Source organism: Zingiber officinale, chromosome 8A (genome assembly GCF_018446385.1).
Source record: "Zingiber officinale cultivar Zhangliang chromosome 8A, Zo_v1.1, whole genome shotgun sequence".
Lineage (NCBI taxonomy): Eukaryota > Viridiplantae > Streptophyta > Magnoliopsida > Zingiberales > Zingiberaceae > Zingiber > Zingiber officinale.
The window spans coordinates 84,813,143-84,829,965 of NC_056000.1; the positions used below are offsets into that span (position 1 = coordinate 84,813,143).

The 16,823-nt window shown below is 46.8% G+C and overlaps 1 protein-coding gene across 4 annotated transcripts; it reads right to left on the reverse strand.

The window, feature by feature from the left end:
• Nucleotides 1-12,843: 12,843 nt before the first annotated feature.
• LOC122009788 (protein ETHYLENE-INSENSITIVE 3-like 1a) lies at nt 12,844-15,674 on the reverse strand. 4 transcript variants are annotated; one of them, XM_042566077.1, is made up of 2 exons: nt 15,418-15,674; nt 12,844-14,905 (listed from the first exon to the last, which is right to left on the reverse strand). In XM_042566077.1, the coding sequence occupies exon 2, from the start codon at nt 14,862-14,864 to the stop codon at nt 13,098-13,100; it is 1,767 nt and encodes a 588-aa protein (XP_042422011.1). In that variant the 5' UTR covers nt 14,865-14,905; nt 15,418-15,674; the 3' UTR covers nt 12,844-13,097. The 4 variants fall into 4 exon arrangements, with proteins under 4 accessions (XP_042422011.1, XP_042422012.1, XP_042422013.1 ...); XM_042566078.1 differs by having other exon boundaries at nt 12,844-14,913; XM_042566079.1 differs by having other exon boundaries at nt 12,844-15,057.
• Between the last annotated feature and the right edge of the window lie 1,149 nt (nt 15,675-16,823).

Consider the following 16,823-nt stretch of genomic DNA (forward strand, 5'->3'; position numbering starts at 1 on the left):
ACCAACAAAAGACTCAGAAGAGGACAAAGGGGGGCAACTGGTGATATCCTTCTCGAAACATGTGTCATCGTCAGACAGCATGGTCGGCGGCCGAACCAAACAGAGAATCGTATAGTGGAAGTTTCCACTGTCATGTCAGAGATATGCTCAGACGGTTGTAGTATGGCGTCAGACACACTTTTCTGACACGTCCATTCCGAGGTATGCTTTGAGGAGCGTGCACGCCTCGAAAAACGTGTGTGCGCCTCCCAGGGATCCTATATAAGGATCCTCAGACTTCGACAGAGGTACGCATTCATCTTTACTGTAGCTATAGTCCTCATCCTGTTACTCTGCTTCTCCTTGTTGTTGCCTGATTTGAGCATCGGAGGGTCGTCGCCGGGAACCCCTTCCTGGCTCGGCTTTGTTGTAGGTTCACTGGAGGTCCGCGTCATCCGAAGACAACAGCCGCGTCATTCAAAGACAACAGAGAGCGCCGCGTCCCCAGTGTCCATCAACTCTACTCCTGGACAGGATTAAATTGGCGTCGTCTGTGGGAATATACATGAATCCGGGCCAAGAAGATGGAAGAAGCTGGACGCCAACACACCGTGACGCTCTCCCCCGAAGAACTCGACGCGCTCATCCAAGCACGAGCGGCGAAGATAGTGGAGCAACAGCAGAACGCTCAAGCCGAGCTGCTGGCATAGCAGGCCGCCTCAGCATCAGGTGGTCGAGCGGCGCAGGAAGATCGACCGGAGCAACACTCCACTTGGGCGCAGAATAAAGGGCATATCGACACACCAGGAGACGTGCCGCCCACCCCTATTCCCCTCCATTGGGCTCTATTCCAAACTCCCTCTGAGCTCGCCCAGGCCAACCAAGGATCATCCGATGAGGCTCCCGCTCGGGACGTCAAGAAGGGCAAGGCGCCTCGGACCAATGCTTCTCCCGCGCGGATCAATTGCCAGTTCTCAGAGGCGATTATGCAGGATTCGCTCCTGAGGCACTATGCCCCCTAGCAATTGGAGAGTACAGTGGTGCGACTGACTCAGACGACCATCTCAGTAAATTCGATAATGCTGCTACTTTCCATCAATACACTGACGGAGTTAAGTGTCGAGTTTTCCTCACTACCCTATCCGGCTTGGCGCAACGATGGTTCCGGAGGTTGCCGAACGGATCGATTCGGAGTTTTAAGGACTTCCGAACGGCGTTCCTCCACCACTTTGCAAGCAGCAGGCGCCATCAAAAGACGAGCGTCAACCTATTCTCCATGAAGCAGATATCCCGATAGTTTCATCTGAGACCATGATGCACACCTTCACCCAAGGACTGACCGATGGGGATTTCTTTCGTTCGCTCATCCAGAAGTCGCCTCGCGATTACGACCATATGCTAAAAAAGGCAAGCGAGTACATTAACGTGGAGGAGGCCCAAGCGGCCAGAAGGAAGGAGATGCCTACTAAACCACCAGCATCAACCGAGCGGAGGCAGTCAGTCAGTCAACCACCTAGAGGGCCTCGAGCCGAGGGGATGAGGCCATATCAAGAAGCTAGACCACGCGTCGTTCAACATGTGACATCCGAATGGCCGAAGGCAAGGGGAAAGGTATAGACTCTCATGTTTTGTTCCCTACACCAGTCGGCTAGTCACAACACCCGTGACTGTCGAAGGTTCACCCTAGTTGTCTCGCCAACGCCAAGAAACTATCGCTGTCGATCGCCCTCGCCCAACCAACGGCATTGGCACCAAGACGCCGGGCGACGAGAAGTTAGGCGATCATCTGAGTGGGCACATCACGGTGATCAGCCCCGGACCTCTCACGAGCGAGCTAGACCATCCGCATGGGAGGAAGAAAACATAAGCAACGTCGCTCGGGGGGAGATCAGTATCATAGCAGGGGGGCCCACCGACGGAGATTCCAACCGAGCAAGGAAGTCGCACGCCAGGCAGCTCAGGATTCATGTGGCCGGCTATAGTCAAGAGCGGGCACAGGGGCCCGAGATCAGCTTCGGGTCCAAATACTTAGAAGGTGTTGAAGTGCCGCACGACAACGCCCTTATCATATGTGCGGTAATAGCAAATTATACTATCCACCGCATATTCATTGATACATGCAGTTTGGTCAACATCATCTTCAAAAAGGCATTTGACTAGCTTCAAATTGAGGAGCCGAGCTGCTGCCGATGACAACCGCCCTGTACGGGTTCACCGGTAACCAGGTTATGGCGGTCGGGCAAATAAGGTTGACTATCTCGCTAGGAGAAGAGCCACTTCGGAGGGCGCGGACCACCAACTTCATCGTGGTCGATGCTCCCTCCGCATACAATGTGATATTGGGGCGACCGACTCTCAATGAGTTCAGGGCGGTCGTTTCCACTTTTTGTCAGAAGGTCAAGTTCCTCGTAGAGGATCAAGTAGGAGAAGTTCGGGGAGATCAGCTGGTCGCCGGCGATGTTATGTGGAGATGGTCCGCGCTGAATCCAGGTCCGCTCAGAAAACACCGCGCCTTGAGGTAAACACCATAACTAAGAAGCCTTAGACCTTAGTTTATGAGGAAAAAGATGAGGTGCAGATTCAGCCTTGCCGGCCGGAAGCCACCAACTTCATCGCATCCAACCTGGAAGCGGGCCAGACGGAAGAGCTGATCGCGTGCCTACAGCAGAACCATGACGTCTTCGCATGGTTGACACACGAGCTACCAGGCATCTCACCAAGTATTGCGTAACATGAGCTCCATGTCCGACCGAGCACTCGGCCGGTGAAGCAAAGGAAGAGGGACTTCAGTGCCGAGCAGAACGTCATCATCCGAGTGGAAGTTGAGAAGCTTCTGGAGGTCAGCCATATACGGGAGGTGCAGTTCCCGAGCTGGCTCGCGAATATGGTGCTGGTCTCTAAGCGGGGTAATAAGTGGAGGGTCTGCATCGACTTTCGGGATCTGAATAAGGCATACCCAAAAGACTTCTACCCTTTGCCCCGAATTGACCAAATGGTGGACTCGACCGCTGATGCGAGCTAATATGCATGCTAGATGCCCATCAGGGATACCACCAAGTGCCGCTCGCCCGGGACGATCAGGAGAAAGTAAGCTTCATTACGGCGGATGACACCTACTGCTACAATGTGATGCCGCTCAGATTAAAAAACGCCGGGGCTACATACCAGCGGCTGATGAACAAAGTGTTCCGAAAGCAGATCGGGCTTAACCTGGAGATATATGTTGATAACATACTCATTAAATCACTCCGAGCGACCGATCTTTGTGCAGATATAGAGGAGATCTTCCAGACACTGAGGATGTATGGAGTCAAGCTGAACCCTCAGAAGTGTCTGTTTGGAGCAAAAAGTGGGCGCTTCCTAGGCTACATCGTCACCGAGCGGGGCAAAGAGGCGAATCCTAGCAAAGTAAAGGCATTGCAGGACATGCCACCTCCCAGAAACCTGAAGGAAGTGCAATGCCTCACCGGTCGGATAACGGCTCCGTCACGGTTCATCTCTAGGAGGCCGATCGGAGCCTGCCTTTTTTCAAGATTCTGCGCCGAGCTACCAAATTCTAGTGGGACAGAGAATGTGATCAAGCGTTTGAAGAATTAAAGGTTTATCTAAACTCTTTACCTGTATTAGCTAAGCCAACTTTCGGCAAGCCGCTCCACATCTACTTATCCTCGACCGAGCATGTTGTTGGCTCGGCGTTAGTGCAGCAAGATGGCGAAGAGCAGCCGGTGTACTTTCTGAGTCACATTCTAAAGGATGCCGAGTCCCGCTACACTGGTCTAGAAAAGCTTGCCTTTGCGCTAGTCCTCGCTGCTCGGAGGTTCCGACCTTATTTCCTCGCACACACAATAATCGTCATAACGAACAACCCTCTCGGGAGAGTCCTCCTCAACCCGGAGGCATCCGGGCGGTTGATTAAGTGGATCATCGAACTCAGTGAATTCGATATCCAATATCAGCCCCGCACGACGATTAAGGCGCAATCCTTGGCAGATTTCATCACCGAAGTACAGAATCCCGAACCCGAAGCTTTATGGAGAGTATATGTAGACAGGTCATCCACCCGGCTCGGGAGTGGCATAGGCATCCTATTGCTTTCTCCTCAAGAAGAACGGATGTATCTATCCATCTGGCTGGAATACCGGATAACCAATAATGAAGCAGAGTATGAAGCTCGGCATGTGGGAGCGAGCCGAGTGGCGATCTACTCAGACTCTCAGCTTGTCGCCCAGCAACTCTCAGGAGCTTTAGAGATAAACAATGCAAGGCTCAAGCTTTATGCGGAGGCCTTTGAAAAGCTTAAAGCCAATTTCTGCGAAGTCGTTATACAGAAAATCCCCCAAGCGGAGAACCAGGTAGCGGATGAGTTGGCTAAACTTGCAAGTGTAATATCGTCGATTGTCATCCAACAACCGATTGAGCAGGTGTCCTTAGTGGCTCACATCGACAGGATGGAAGGTCTCGCGTTCCCGGGCGGCTGGAGGACGACGATCATGGAATTTTTGCGATCGGGAAGAGGCCCGGCTACTAAGAAAGAGAGCTGGTCGGTTCACGCTCATCGGGGATCAGCTCTACAAAAAAGCGTTTTCCCGCCTGTTACTAAAGTGCGTCAGCTCGGAGGATGCAGAATATATACTAAAAGAAGTGCATCACGGGTCTTGTGAAGGACACCCAGGCGGCCGCTCATTGGCATGGAAGATTCTGCTAGCCGAGTATTTTTGGCCGACCCTCTAGGAAGATGCCGCTCGGACCATCACCACGTGCCTTTCCTGTCAGAAATACCACAGCTTCACCCATCGACCAATGGAGGAGATTCCATGGTATCCTGCCCATTCGATCAATGGGACATGGATATTGTGGGACCTTTCCCTATGGCGACCAGGCAGCGGAAGTTTCTACTTATAGCGGTGGGTTATTTCTCCAAATGGGTCGAGACCGAGCCACTGGCAAAAATAACCGAGCAGATGGTTAAGAAGTTTATCTGGCAGCATATAATATGTCGGTTCGACATCCCACGACGGCTCGTGTCCGACAATGGTCGGCAGTTCGTCGGCCAACAGCTCAGAGAATGGTGTGAGGGGTACGACATTCAGCAGCACTTCACCTCCGTGGCCTACCCACAAAGCAATGGACAAGCGGAAGTCGCCAATCGGGAAATCCTACGTATTCTTCGAGTTCGGCTCGACTGTGTCGAAGGTAGCTAGGTGGGCGAGCTTCCAGGTGTACTATGGGCGATCCGCATAATCCCAAAGGAGGGAACGGGAGTTACGCCTTTCCACTTGGTATATGGAGATGAGACTGTCATTCCCGTGGAGGTCAGAATAGAGTCTGATCGGGTGCGACGATACGACAAAGATAACGCCGAACGGAGGCAGCTAGAGCTGGACTTAATAGATGAGACGCGAGCCAAAGTAGTCGTTCGGCTAATGGCGTACCGACAGAGAATGAAGCAGAATTACAACAGGCGAGTGATCCCCAGGGCATTCTAAGTGGGCGACCTAGTATGGAAAAAGGTGAAGTCGGTTGGTGATGTGAACAAGCTGGAGGCTCCATGGGTTGGGCCCTTCAAGGTCATCGAGAAGCTTCGATCGGGCGCCTACTACCTGGAAGATGAAGATGGACGACAGCTAAAACGGCCTTGGAGCGCTAACCATCTCCAGGCGTACCGAGTTGGGTGAAAGGTGCGCCATTGTAATTCATTTTGTATATTTCCGTTCTGCGGCACCTTTCCTGAAGACCGTCGAGTGGCGACGTTAAACGCCAGATTCGAACCGACGACTATAAACCTTCTGGCCTGAAGACCGTCAAGCGGCGACGTTAAACACCAGAGTCGAATTGGCGACTATAAACCTCCCGGCCTGAAGACCGTCAAGCGGCGACGTTAAACTCCAGAGTCGAACCGGCGACTATAAACCTCCCGGCCTGAAGACCGGTGAGCGGCGACGTTAAATGCCAGAGTCGAACCGGCAAATATAAACCCCCCGGCATAAAGACCGTCGAGCGGCTACGATATGACCCGACATTTAGTGATGGTCAAGGGACAACCATACATCTCAGGGGTAAGGAAAGAACCATGACCCTCTGGCATGACACCCTATCGAGTCGCATGACTATTTACACCAACTAGAAAAAGCATACTAATAGGGAGAGAAAGCAAACAGGATAACTTCATTGAAAATAAGGTTTTCCGACCGAGCGGCGGGATTACACGAACACTTGGACCTCACTCGAGGTAGTTGAAAAGGTGTTTAGGTATGGTGCGGAGGAGTGCGACGTGTTCCTGAACAGGGATGGTCATGGACTCTGCGAGGTGACCCTTGGCCTTCAGATGATCCGTCGTAGCAATGATGGCCAGCTCAAAGGTGAGAATGAGCAGTTCGCAGACCTTCTGAACGAATTTGGTCGAGCGAATGTAGTTCTGCTTCATTACAGCGAAACGGCTCGGCTCGGCCTCTTGATACTCTTTAAGGGCAGCCCGGGAAGCCTCAAGTGCATCTTGGAGAGTCTTCATTTCCTCCTTCAGAGCTGCCACCTCCGCCGAGCGGCCTTTTTTCTCGACGTCCAACAAGTTGGCCAATTCCTTCACCCGCTGCTCCAAGGGTCGGGCTTCTACGTTCTTCGCGTCCAGATCGGCGATGGCACTATTCTTCTGAGTAGTCGCTAGCTCTATCTTGTGGTCGAAGGCTTTGACCTGCTTCTCGAACTGGCCTAGCCAGTACGCCTGATCAGTCGATTTCTTCCGTCGACCTCCAACAGTCCCTTCGTCTTGGTCAGCAATGCCTGCAGCTCGGCATAGGAAGGCCCCCGAGAGGAAGACGACCCGCCGGAGATTTTGAGCTTCTTCAGCTCATCCTCTAGCATCGTCATACGATTGGCAACGACCACGCTTTCCACCCAGTTTTGTCTAATAAGGAGTTGTTGAGTACCGCTCGGAAAGATCACGCGAAAAAGTTCTTGACAGAAAACTTACGTCGATGGCGTGCTGTAGGTAGTTGTTGGCCAGCAGACCGGGAGGCATTGCAGCGACACGAGCGTGGGCGTCCTCCCATACTTTGGTGAGTGGTCCTCAGATGGTGATAACGTGTTCAGGGGTCGTAGGTCGATCAGATTCCGCCATGTATGCCTCCGTTGGAAGGTGCAGAACGACCTTTATTGTTCGACGCCCACCCGGTGCGGTGTGAGCGGATGCTGAGGGACCGGACAGCTGGTCGACGAGTGCAGAGAGTATACCTAAGCGGCGGAGCCTCCGACGCGCTAGAGGCAAGGAGTTGACCGGCTGCGCCGCGATAGGGTCCGTTGGCAGATCTAGCTGGGAAGTGGTCCGATCGGAGGAGAGGACCTCAACGGAGGAAAGATTGTCTCTGAGGGAGACCGGGCCCATCTGCTCGGACAATGGGGCTATCGAGGCGGCCGATCGCAAAGGCGTCCCCGATCTGCGTCATTTCCACCCGATAAGGGGAAGATCGTCCCCCGACTCAGAGTTGTCACCCCTGAGCGGCAGGCTGTTTGCTAGAAGTTGCGCCAATCTCAATGGGAGAGGTCTGAGCGGCGGACTCCCCCACAGCCGTTTTGCTCTCACCCCTCATGAGAGCTGACCGGAGCAATGTCAAGGCGCTCCATTTCTTTGGCTGTTGCTGCCTCGATCGCGTCGGTTTTCTGCTTCAGGATACCGAACAACACGGACTCCATCACGATGCTCGCTGCAAAAGAAAAGGAAGAAAATCAGTTAGACTCAAAACAAATAATTAAGTAAGTTCCTTACCAAAGCTGTTCGGGAGCTTGGTTCGGCTCGGACTCAGACCAAACATATACATCACTCTCTTTGGTAGCAGCTTATGGATATCGAACTTCAGGCCGACCAACATACTTGTAGCTTGGAGATAGTCCGATCGGGTTTTATATCTCTTCAGCATTGGAGGAGTAGGAAGTCCGACCTGCCACTTTGTTCGGAAAGGCGGCAGCTCGGGGAGTCACAGGTAGAAAAAGTAATCCTTCCAGTGTTTATTAGAGGAAGACATCTTATCAAAAAAGACTAAACCGATCCGAGACTGGAACAAATAAGTGCCCAGCTCGGACTTCTTGGGATAATAAAAATAGTAAAAAACCTCAGGACGGAGAGGTATGTTGTGGATTTTGAACAACACCACAACCCCACACAAGAGGCGAAAGGAATTAGGGACGAGCTGGTCGATCGGAATACGAAAGAAGTTACAGACTTCGATGATGAAGGGGTGGATAGGAAACCGCAGTCCGGCCACAAACTGATCTCAGAAGACACAGATCGTGCCGTGCGGCGGCATATGTGGCCGATCGGAAGGCGAGGCCAAAATGAATTCAAGATCAGAAGGAACATCGATGGCATTGGTCAGGTTTTCCGCGTCACTCGCATCGAACCGCAACTCTATGGTCGTATACCATGGGTCTGGAGCCAGTTCCGAAGGTTGAGAAGAACTAGCCATCACCGGAACCGTAGAAAGAGTAAAAGCCGAAGAAAGGCAAAGGGGTCGATGAAGAAGATGATCAGAACAGTAGAAAACGGGCGCAAACACTACCAGAATGCAAAGAGAAACGCGAAAGAATGAAGAGGCAAAAGGCGGAGAATCCTTACAGAGAAGAGGATGGTCGAAGGAGAGGAAGAGTTGCCGAAATGCGAAGGAACGGATTCGTCGTAGCACTGAACGCAACTAGAAGCCTCTGGGCGCACAAACATAATGTTGCGGCGGAGGAGGTGGTGAAAGCTTTATAAAGGTTGGGCTCGATTCCTCCGAGCCATTAGATTGAGGTCATAGGACCCGAGGACCAGATCCCACCGTATAATTCAAAAAGGCCAAAAGTCACATCAACCTGACGATACGACGATGACGGCGGCGTCGCCACGCGTCGCCCATTCATAGGGGCGCATTTAATGAACTCCATTACGCAGGCGTGGCCGCGTGCTCAGCCTTAATGGCGAGGATTTGCACGAATTCCAAGGAGATCTTTAAGACGTCAGCATTGACCGCCACCGGGTCGGCAAGACAATCAGCGACCAGCGTAGTGCCTCAATGGTTAGACCGTTGAGCGACTGTGTGTCACCTTCATAGCGCCAAGCAAAGAAGCACTTACGTCAACGGCGGAGCGACCGTCGGGCCACCAAACTAATAGTCCAGTCAGTCGGACTTACGACCTCTTTCGAATAGACTTGAAGGTAAGGCATGTGATCCGGTGGTAAGAAAGGGGGGCCCGCACGAGTAGGTGGTCAGCGGCACGTGGAGGTCAAAGTCAAGATGGTCAACCTAAGAGTCTGGCCGAGCGGAGAGACTCGCCTGGTCGATCGGCTGGAATAGCGCCCAGGCTGGCGCGACGACAACTCGACCTCAGGTCGGGTTTCCGATGCTCATGAGTGCTCGTATAAAAGAGCTGATCCGCGGGGCGACCTGTCTGCCCGGCTGAGCGGCAGATCGACTAAGACTACAAGCCCGTCCGAGTATGTGACCGAGTGGCCTTCTCACTCGGTCCGGTACGCTTGCACTCCCGAATGTCAGGATGGCCGAGCGGTCCTTCCGCTCGGCCTAGTAACCAACAAAAGACTCAGAAGAGGATAAAGGGGGCAGCTGGTGATATCCTTCTCGAGACATGTGTTGCCGACAGACAGCATGGTCGGCGGCCGGACTGGACAGATAATCGTACGGTGGAAGTTTCCACTGTCATGTCAAAGATATGCTCGGACAGTTGTTATATGACATCAGACACACTTTTCTGACACGTCCATTCCGAGGTATGCTTTGAGGAGCGTGCACGTCTCGAGAAACGTGTGTGCGCCTCCCAGGGATCCTATATAAGGATCCTCAGACTTCGACGGAGGTACGCATTTATCTTTACTGTAGCAACAATCCTCATCCTATTACTCTGCTTCTCCTTGTCGTTGCCTGATTTGAGCGTCGGAGGGTCGTCGCCAGGAACTCCTTCCCGGCTCGGCTTTGTTGCAGATTCGCCGGAGGTCCGCGTCATCCGAAGACAGCAGCTGCGTCATCCGAAGACAGCAGAGAACGTCGCGTCCCCAGTGTCCATCGACTCTACTCCCGGACAGGATCAACCGCCCTAATCAAATTTAACACTGTTCTCGATGTTATTTTTTCACCACCTTGATTACGTCGACGGTCTACCATAGAGATTACTTTAGGGGTGTGTTATCCTCTGTAATAAAATTAACTATACATGTTTTTTTAACTTTATTATTATTTTTTTTAATTTTATGCTTTTCTCTTTTTTTTTAAATTTTTAAAGTTTACGTTTTTTTTGAAATTTATGTTTTTTTTTAGTTTAGATTTTTAAAAAAAAGTTTCTACTTTACTTTTTTTTAGTTTATGATTTTTTTAACTTTTACGTTTTTTATTTACGTTTTTTTAGTTTAAGTTTTTTTTAAAGTTTATGTATTTTTCTTTAATTTTTTTTAAGTTTACTATTTCTTTTAGTTTATCATTTTTTTTTAATTTATGTTTTTTTAATTTACAATTTTTTAATTTCTCTTTAATTTTTTTAAAAGTTTACCATCTTTTTAAAAATAAAATTTTTATTATAAAAAGTTTGGCTTATGCCGAATTGTATAATTTTCTTCGCAAGGAATGTTGTTCTGATGAATTTCTAGTTGAACTAGATAATGAACTTCATCATCCTTATCAGAACAAATTCATGATGTTGATTGCTTTAATTTGATCAATTATCTGATAATCAAGAACAACAATGACCAAATGACAATTCATGGAGAGATACAATAGCGAATCGAATGTGGAACGATATTTATCATATTGACAATAACGAAATAAAATTTTCTTTCTCATAAATCTACAAGTTTTCATAAAAAGATTTATAAATGTCTGTAAAAATCTTACAAAAAAAATCTATAAAATTCCATAGAATTATTTTCACAACTATATGAGATATACAAGTCAATAAAATTCAATCAACTCCATACAAATCTTATCATTAAAAAAAAGTCAATGAAAATCATTAAATCTCTTGATTGAATACACCCTCTAAATATAAGGATCATAATATTGTTAATGGAGCTAGATAAAAAATATTTAAACTCTAGAAAATTTGTCATAAATAAATTTAAATGTATTTAATATTCAATGTGTCAAAGTGTCATTTAGATTAATACAAAATATTAAATAATACAAAACAATTAATGCCAAGTGTTTGCTCTAATGAAAATTTATGATTAATAAGATAATATTTTCTAAAAAAGTTTCCTTCCATTTTTCTTCCGTTTGCCCCCTTCTAAGTTGCTAGTAAAATTAAAGCATTCGATCGGATCAAGTAGTTTCTTTAAACAAGACTATCAAAATAGGCAAGAAAAGCTCCATTGCCAATTCATCGTGTACAATTATGTTAAGTAAGAACATCTTAGTCGTAAATCTCTTAAAGAGTTTTATATCACATCATTATCACATCATAAATTAAAAATCTTACTTCTTTTAAAAACCACTCTCTATTATCATAAAATCTCTATATTTTAAAATTTTCATTTTTTTAAAAATTTTCTCTTTATCCTCTTTTCACTATTTTTTTTATAAATCTGGTCCCAAGATTTTAATATAGGATTATAAAAAAACTATAAACCTCACCTATATAGTAAGAGAAGGATTTATATTAAAAAATTTATAGCATAAATTACATATTATAAATCTACCACTCAGATCAGAACCTTTCAACAGTTTGTTTGATTCGCTAATCATAAATGGCCCGGACCTAATGGGCCGGGAGGGCTTCATATCTGCTCGCTCTAGAGTGAAGATGGAAAGCTTTATTTTTAAAGTGCGCTCCAAGTCGAATTATGCAAAACTAAGGGCGTTCGTGTAAAAATCCGTGCCGCTTTAGTTCATGTCGTCGTAACATCCCACTCAAAAGGAGTTTTAGAACAAACTCAACACACAATGACTCGACATAGTTCGAGCTATCGTTAACTAGTCTCTTGCATCGGGTTGTTGTATCGGTAAAAAAGGTCTCCGTGAGAGAGTTAAAATAAATGAATACAACAAAGAGCTCGGGAAAAAGGAGAATTGACTGCAAAATTTACATTTGTTGAACAGGAAATTGTTCGGATCTTCCTCCCTAGTCCTTTCATGGCAGTCACTGTTCTCGATAGAGCAATCAATCAAGGCTGCTGAAAAGGTCAACTTTAGGGGTTTAGGGTTTTTTTGTTGTTTATACTAGGCAAACCCTAATGGAGAGGAATTCAGACCTCTCTTTGTGGAAAGTTTTGTTTCCCCCCTCCCCCCAAAAGTTTATTCTAACCTCAATCATATATTGTCGTCGTCCTCGTCATCATCCAGCTGTATTTGTCTCGATAGAATGGCACGCACATGGTCCTTGTGCAGCTCAATCATGTCCGACGAATACTTCCAACTTTGTCACTATGTAGCTGAATCAGGTAGAATTCAAGTGCCACTCACAAAAATAAAAAAGAATTAAGTTAGGTCACTCATTGTTTCGGCAAGATGCATCAAAGTCTTCTCCTAGTCGTCGTATTTGGGATGCTTTCGACACTGACACCACGAGTTAGGCGAAAGCACGAAATCACTTCAAAACCATCACCATCCTTCGCGAGCTTTTGCCATTTCGATGGAACGAGTGTCAATGTGGTTTGTGTTGGTTGCCTAGTAAAAGTCCTAAAGCCTTCACTCCACTTTGGCTTTCAAAGCTAAAGAAAGTGAGAGATGAGATGGAGAGCACCGAAGATAGAAAGGAAAAAGAAAGTAAGTATGACCTAGCTAGATTCTTCCCCTATCTATTCGCTTTGTATCGGTGTCCAACGCCGACACGGATGGCTGTGGAATTTGCTAATGTTGCACAAAGCAAAGTGCTCGTAGAGAATGACTATAATTGAGACAACAAGTTCTTAGTTTCATCTCAACTTCATAGAATATTTACAACAAAGACAGGAGTACAGTCAAAATATATATTGAAACATCGGATATTTATAAAGCTGATCAGATACAAGTATCGATCGGCACTAAGCACACTAATGCAAATATCATGCTTAACATAGTAATATTTGGTTCGCGATGGATATAACAAGGAAAATTACGTGTAGGGCGAGAGATTCAGAGTGTGTTCGAACTCCATTGCCCTTTCTTTCAACAAAACCAGTTGAATCCACCTTGCTTCTGCAAAGAAACCTCGATAGCCCCTCGCATAGTGTCTGAGTATTCCATTCCGGGCATTTCGTTAAGTTGTTGCTGAAAGTGTGCCACGCTTTCCTGAACATACCGCGGTTGATCCGCCAAGCTATCGACTTCTTCAAAGAGGTCGCCACCGATTCCAGGACCGTGTTCGAATAAGTTGTATTGCATCTTGTTTCTAGCATGAAGGCCATTCGGTTCTTCGAACATGGTCAAATATCCGACGTTGAAGTTCTTGATTCCGTTGATATTGTTTTCGTACAAGCTCATCAGCTCATCGATTGATTTCTGCCCCTCAGAAGGAATACCCAAGTCGGATATGTCGATCGGATTGTGACTCGATCCGATCGAAGAAGGATTCTGTGCGGTATCCGGTAGCAAAGGATACGCCAAAGGCTCGTTCTCAGTCACTTGAAGGCCGTTCTTCACAAGAGTGTTCTGAAGCTTGCAAGCATACTGGTGACCGTTTCTAGCATTCCTATCGAGAAATCCACGGCGAACGTCGTTGTGCGGGCAAACCACATTTTCACAGGTATAGATCCTCTGGTTCATCCCCGGATCGGGTGCCGTAAAAGTTCTCTTCTGAATGAACTCAATTTCGGTTTCTTCCTTCACCGGAGCAGACTTAACAAACTTCCCGTTGCCTTCTTCGACACCTTCAACGTCGTACTCACTTCCGCAGCAGTTGAAGGAGAATGCTCCGGTGATACTGCTCCCCGTTGAAGCGGGCGGGCGAGCTTCTGGATGCAACTTCATAAACATTTCCTCTTCCTGCTTAACGACCGCAAGCCAGGTCGCACTCTCCTTGGCAGTCATCTTGTCTTGGAGGCATTTCGACTGCCTTACAAGCCGGCGGATCTTCTCGATGTCAGGAGACATATGCTTGATCACCGCCGTCAAGACGCTGACCTTCCAGGCCTTCTTAAGATCGTGCGGTTTCTTGTATGGGGGCGGTCCTTGATCATTCAGGATGCCCAATTGAGCCCACCACTGCTCTCGCCCGGTAGGCCACCACGGCGGCGGCGATCCTTTCTCGAGTGGAAATCGCCGCTGTGGTGGATCGCAGTGCTGCATCAGAGCCGACAGAAGAGAGCCTAAGGTTGTGTCTTGAAGCTCCTGCAACGAATGAGAGGCAGCAGTGCCGGAGTTGAAATCTCCGCCGGCAGAGCCAGGAACGGCGTGCTCTGCTCGGTATTTATCGATAGCAGCTGGTCCGTTCCGATCGAATCTGACCTTCTCCTTCCACCAAGCCCTGAGATTATCAGAGGCTCCGCTCACCGGCTTGCCCTTCTCGGGAATGATGCCGTAGACGAAGCCCTGAGCATTGCAGACCTCCATCATCTTCAGCATGTACTTGAGGATTCCGTCTTGCGCCCGGGACATCTTCTTCCGGCGCGCGTGTTCTTGGGATTGGCCCGACTTGCCTTTGCTCTGCTGCTGCTGCTGCTGTTCTTTCAAGCGCTTCAGTCTTATCCGGTCCCTCCACATGCGTCGTTCGAGCTCTTCGATGTCGATGTCCTCGTCGCTTTCTTCATCGCCGGCGTCGGCAAAGTTCTCAGGGGGCATGTCGACAAGATCTCCCTCTCCTCCCACCACGCATCCGGCCACCGAAGGTGGAAGGAAGCTACTGAAACCAGTGCTCTTTTTGTTGTTGGAGGGGAAGATTTGAGCATAGTTTGAGCCACATGGATACGCCATGTCTTCCACCAGCAGTCCCCCCATGATCAACTAGACGATCAACAATGGAGAACAGATGTTTCCTCCTGCAATTCTAAAAATAATTTTTGAGATTGAAGGAAGAATTCTTTTATGAAATTAAAACAGAATGAATCGTGCAGCATCCTCTGGAACAAAAACAGATCAGACAATATAACTAAATAATGAATCTTCCTTGAAGAAATAGATCGTTTCCGCCCTGCAAAACAATTTCAAGAATAAAAAAATAGTACGATGAACAGATACATGAAGGTCTGCTAGACGCGATTTCATCGCTACCACTGTAATCGAGAACGAAAATCATAAATCCGAGAAATCATTAGCGAAAATTTTAGAATCTGAACGGCGGTCAAAATTCTAAGAACGCAAAAAGGCATCTTTCTTTCCTACTTGCCGCCATTAGGGCTCCCCAGTCGCCAATCCACCAAAAGTTCGAAAAAAAGGGAGCCGGAAACCAAGAACACAAAAGCCGCGGAGCGAGATCCGCATCCACCAGGAGCGCGGTAAAGATCAGCAAAAAGGCGGCGCCTTTCGGCGAAACCTCGACCCAAAATCGCACCTTCCCGGCTTCTGTCCGCTTCCAAGGGACGCGCGAGGAACCGAGTGGCTGCAGAGAGAGTCACGGAGCGAGGTAAAGACGGCGAGCTACACGGCAAGGAAGACGAGGCAGCAGACTCCGATTGAGACGTGGAGAAAGAAAGGGAGATTAAAATAATCAGAGGACACGAAGAAAGACAACGAAATGGAGTGAGAAGGTGGGGGTCCTCTCCTCTCCTTCCTGCCTCCTCCTCAGTTCTTATCGCTTCCTCTTCGCCACATTATTTATCCCATCGCTCGCCGCCTCACCTCCCGTACTGTTCCTTCTCCATCAGTGCTCAACCCCCCTCTGATTCCTGTTCATTTTGCATAAAAATTCAATTTTTATAGTAAAAACAGGCGATTAATTGCCATCCTGCGGAAAATTACTGTCGGATGGGGACGAGCAATCGAGTCTCCAGGCGACTCGTGTTCGGTTTTCACTGCCACAGAAAATATCAGGATGCAAATTTTTTTTTTTCAATTTGATAGGCATTATAATTAGGGGAAAAAATAATAAAAACGAACGTCGTTTATTATTTTTTTTAACACCCTTTTATTTTTTTTATCAAATCAATTCTCCTTAAATATTCTATTCGATATGTTATCTCTCATCATACTATTATTAATAAATAGTATAAATCTACCGTGCAATAGTTATGCTTTCTTAATTATTATAAACGTGAATATTATCAAATAAAATAAGTTTGGATTATTATAGTTATGATTTATAACTACTTCCCTATGCATATTATTAAGGGAAATTTTGTATGCACTCCTCATTGATAAATAAAATTTTGCATGCAGTCTTTAGTGGTAAAAATTTTGTTTCCATTCCCTAGTCAAATATATTTACCTAATTGCCCATGATATTTTTGGGTATAAAAAGTCTAAAAATCAGTATCATTTCTCTTAAATTCAGTATATTAAAATTAGAATCCAGTATATTTTCTATCAAATTGAGTATCATTTTTTTTTCACTTCAATTAGATGGAAATTATACTAGATTTTCTTTAAATGACTCAATTGGATGAAAAATTTATTAGATTTTCTTTAAATGGTAAATGATATTGAATTTTTGAGTAATTATATTAAGCAGGAAAAATATCGTACTCAATTTAATAGAAAATATACTCAATTCTAATTTAATGTGCTGAATTTAATAGGAATTATACTCATTTTTAGAGTATTTGTACCGAAAAATATGAGGGTTAATTTTGATAAAAAATATACTTAATTCTAATATAAAGTACTGAATTCTAGTTATAAAGTACTGAATTTAATCAGAATGATACTCGTTTTTAAACTTTTTATACCTAAAACATTTTAGGGCAATTTGGTCATGATATTTACATGAGGGGAGTTGAAGCAAAGGAAACTTTGCATGTA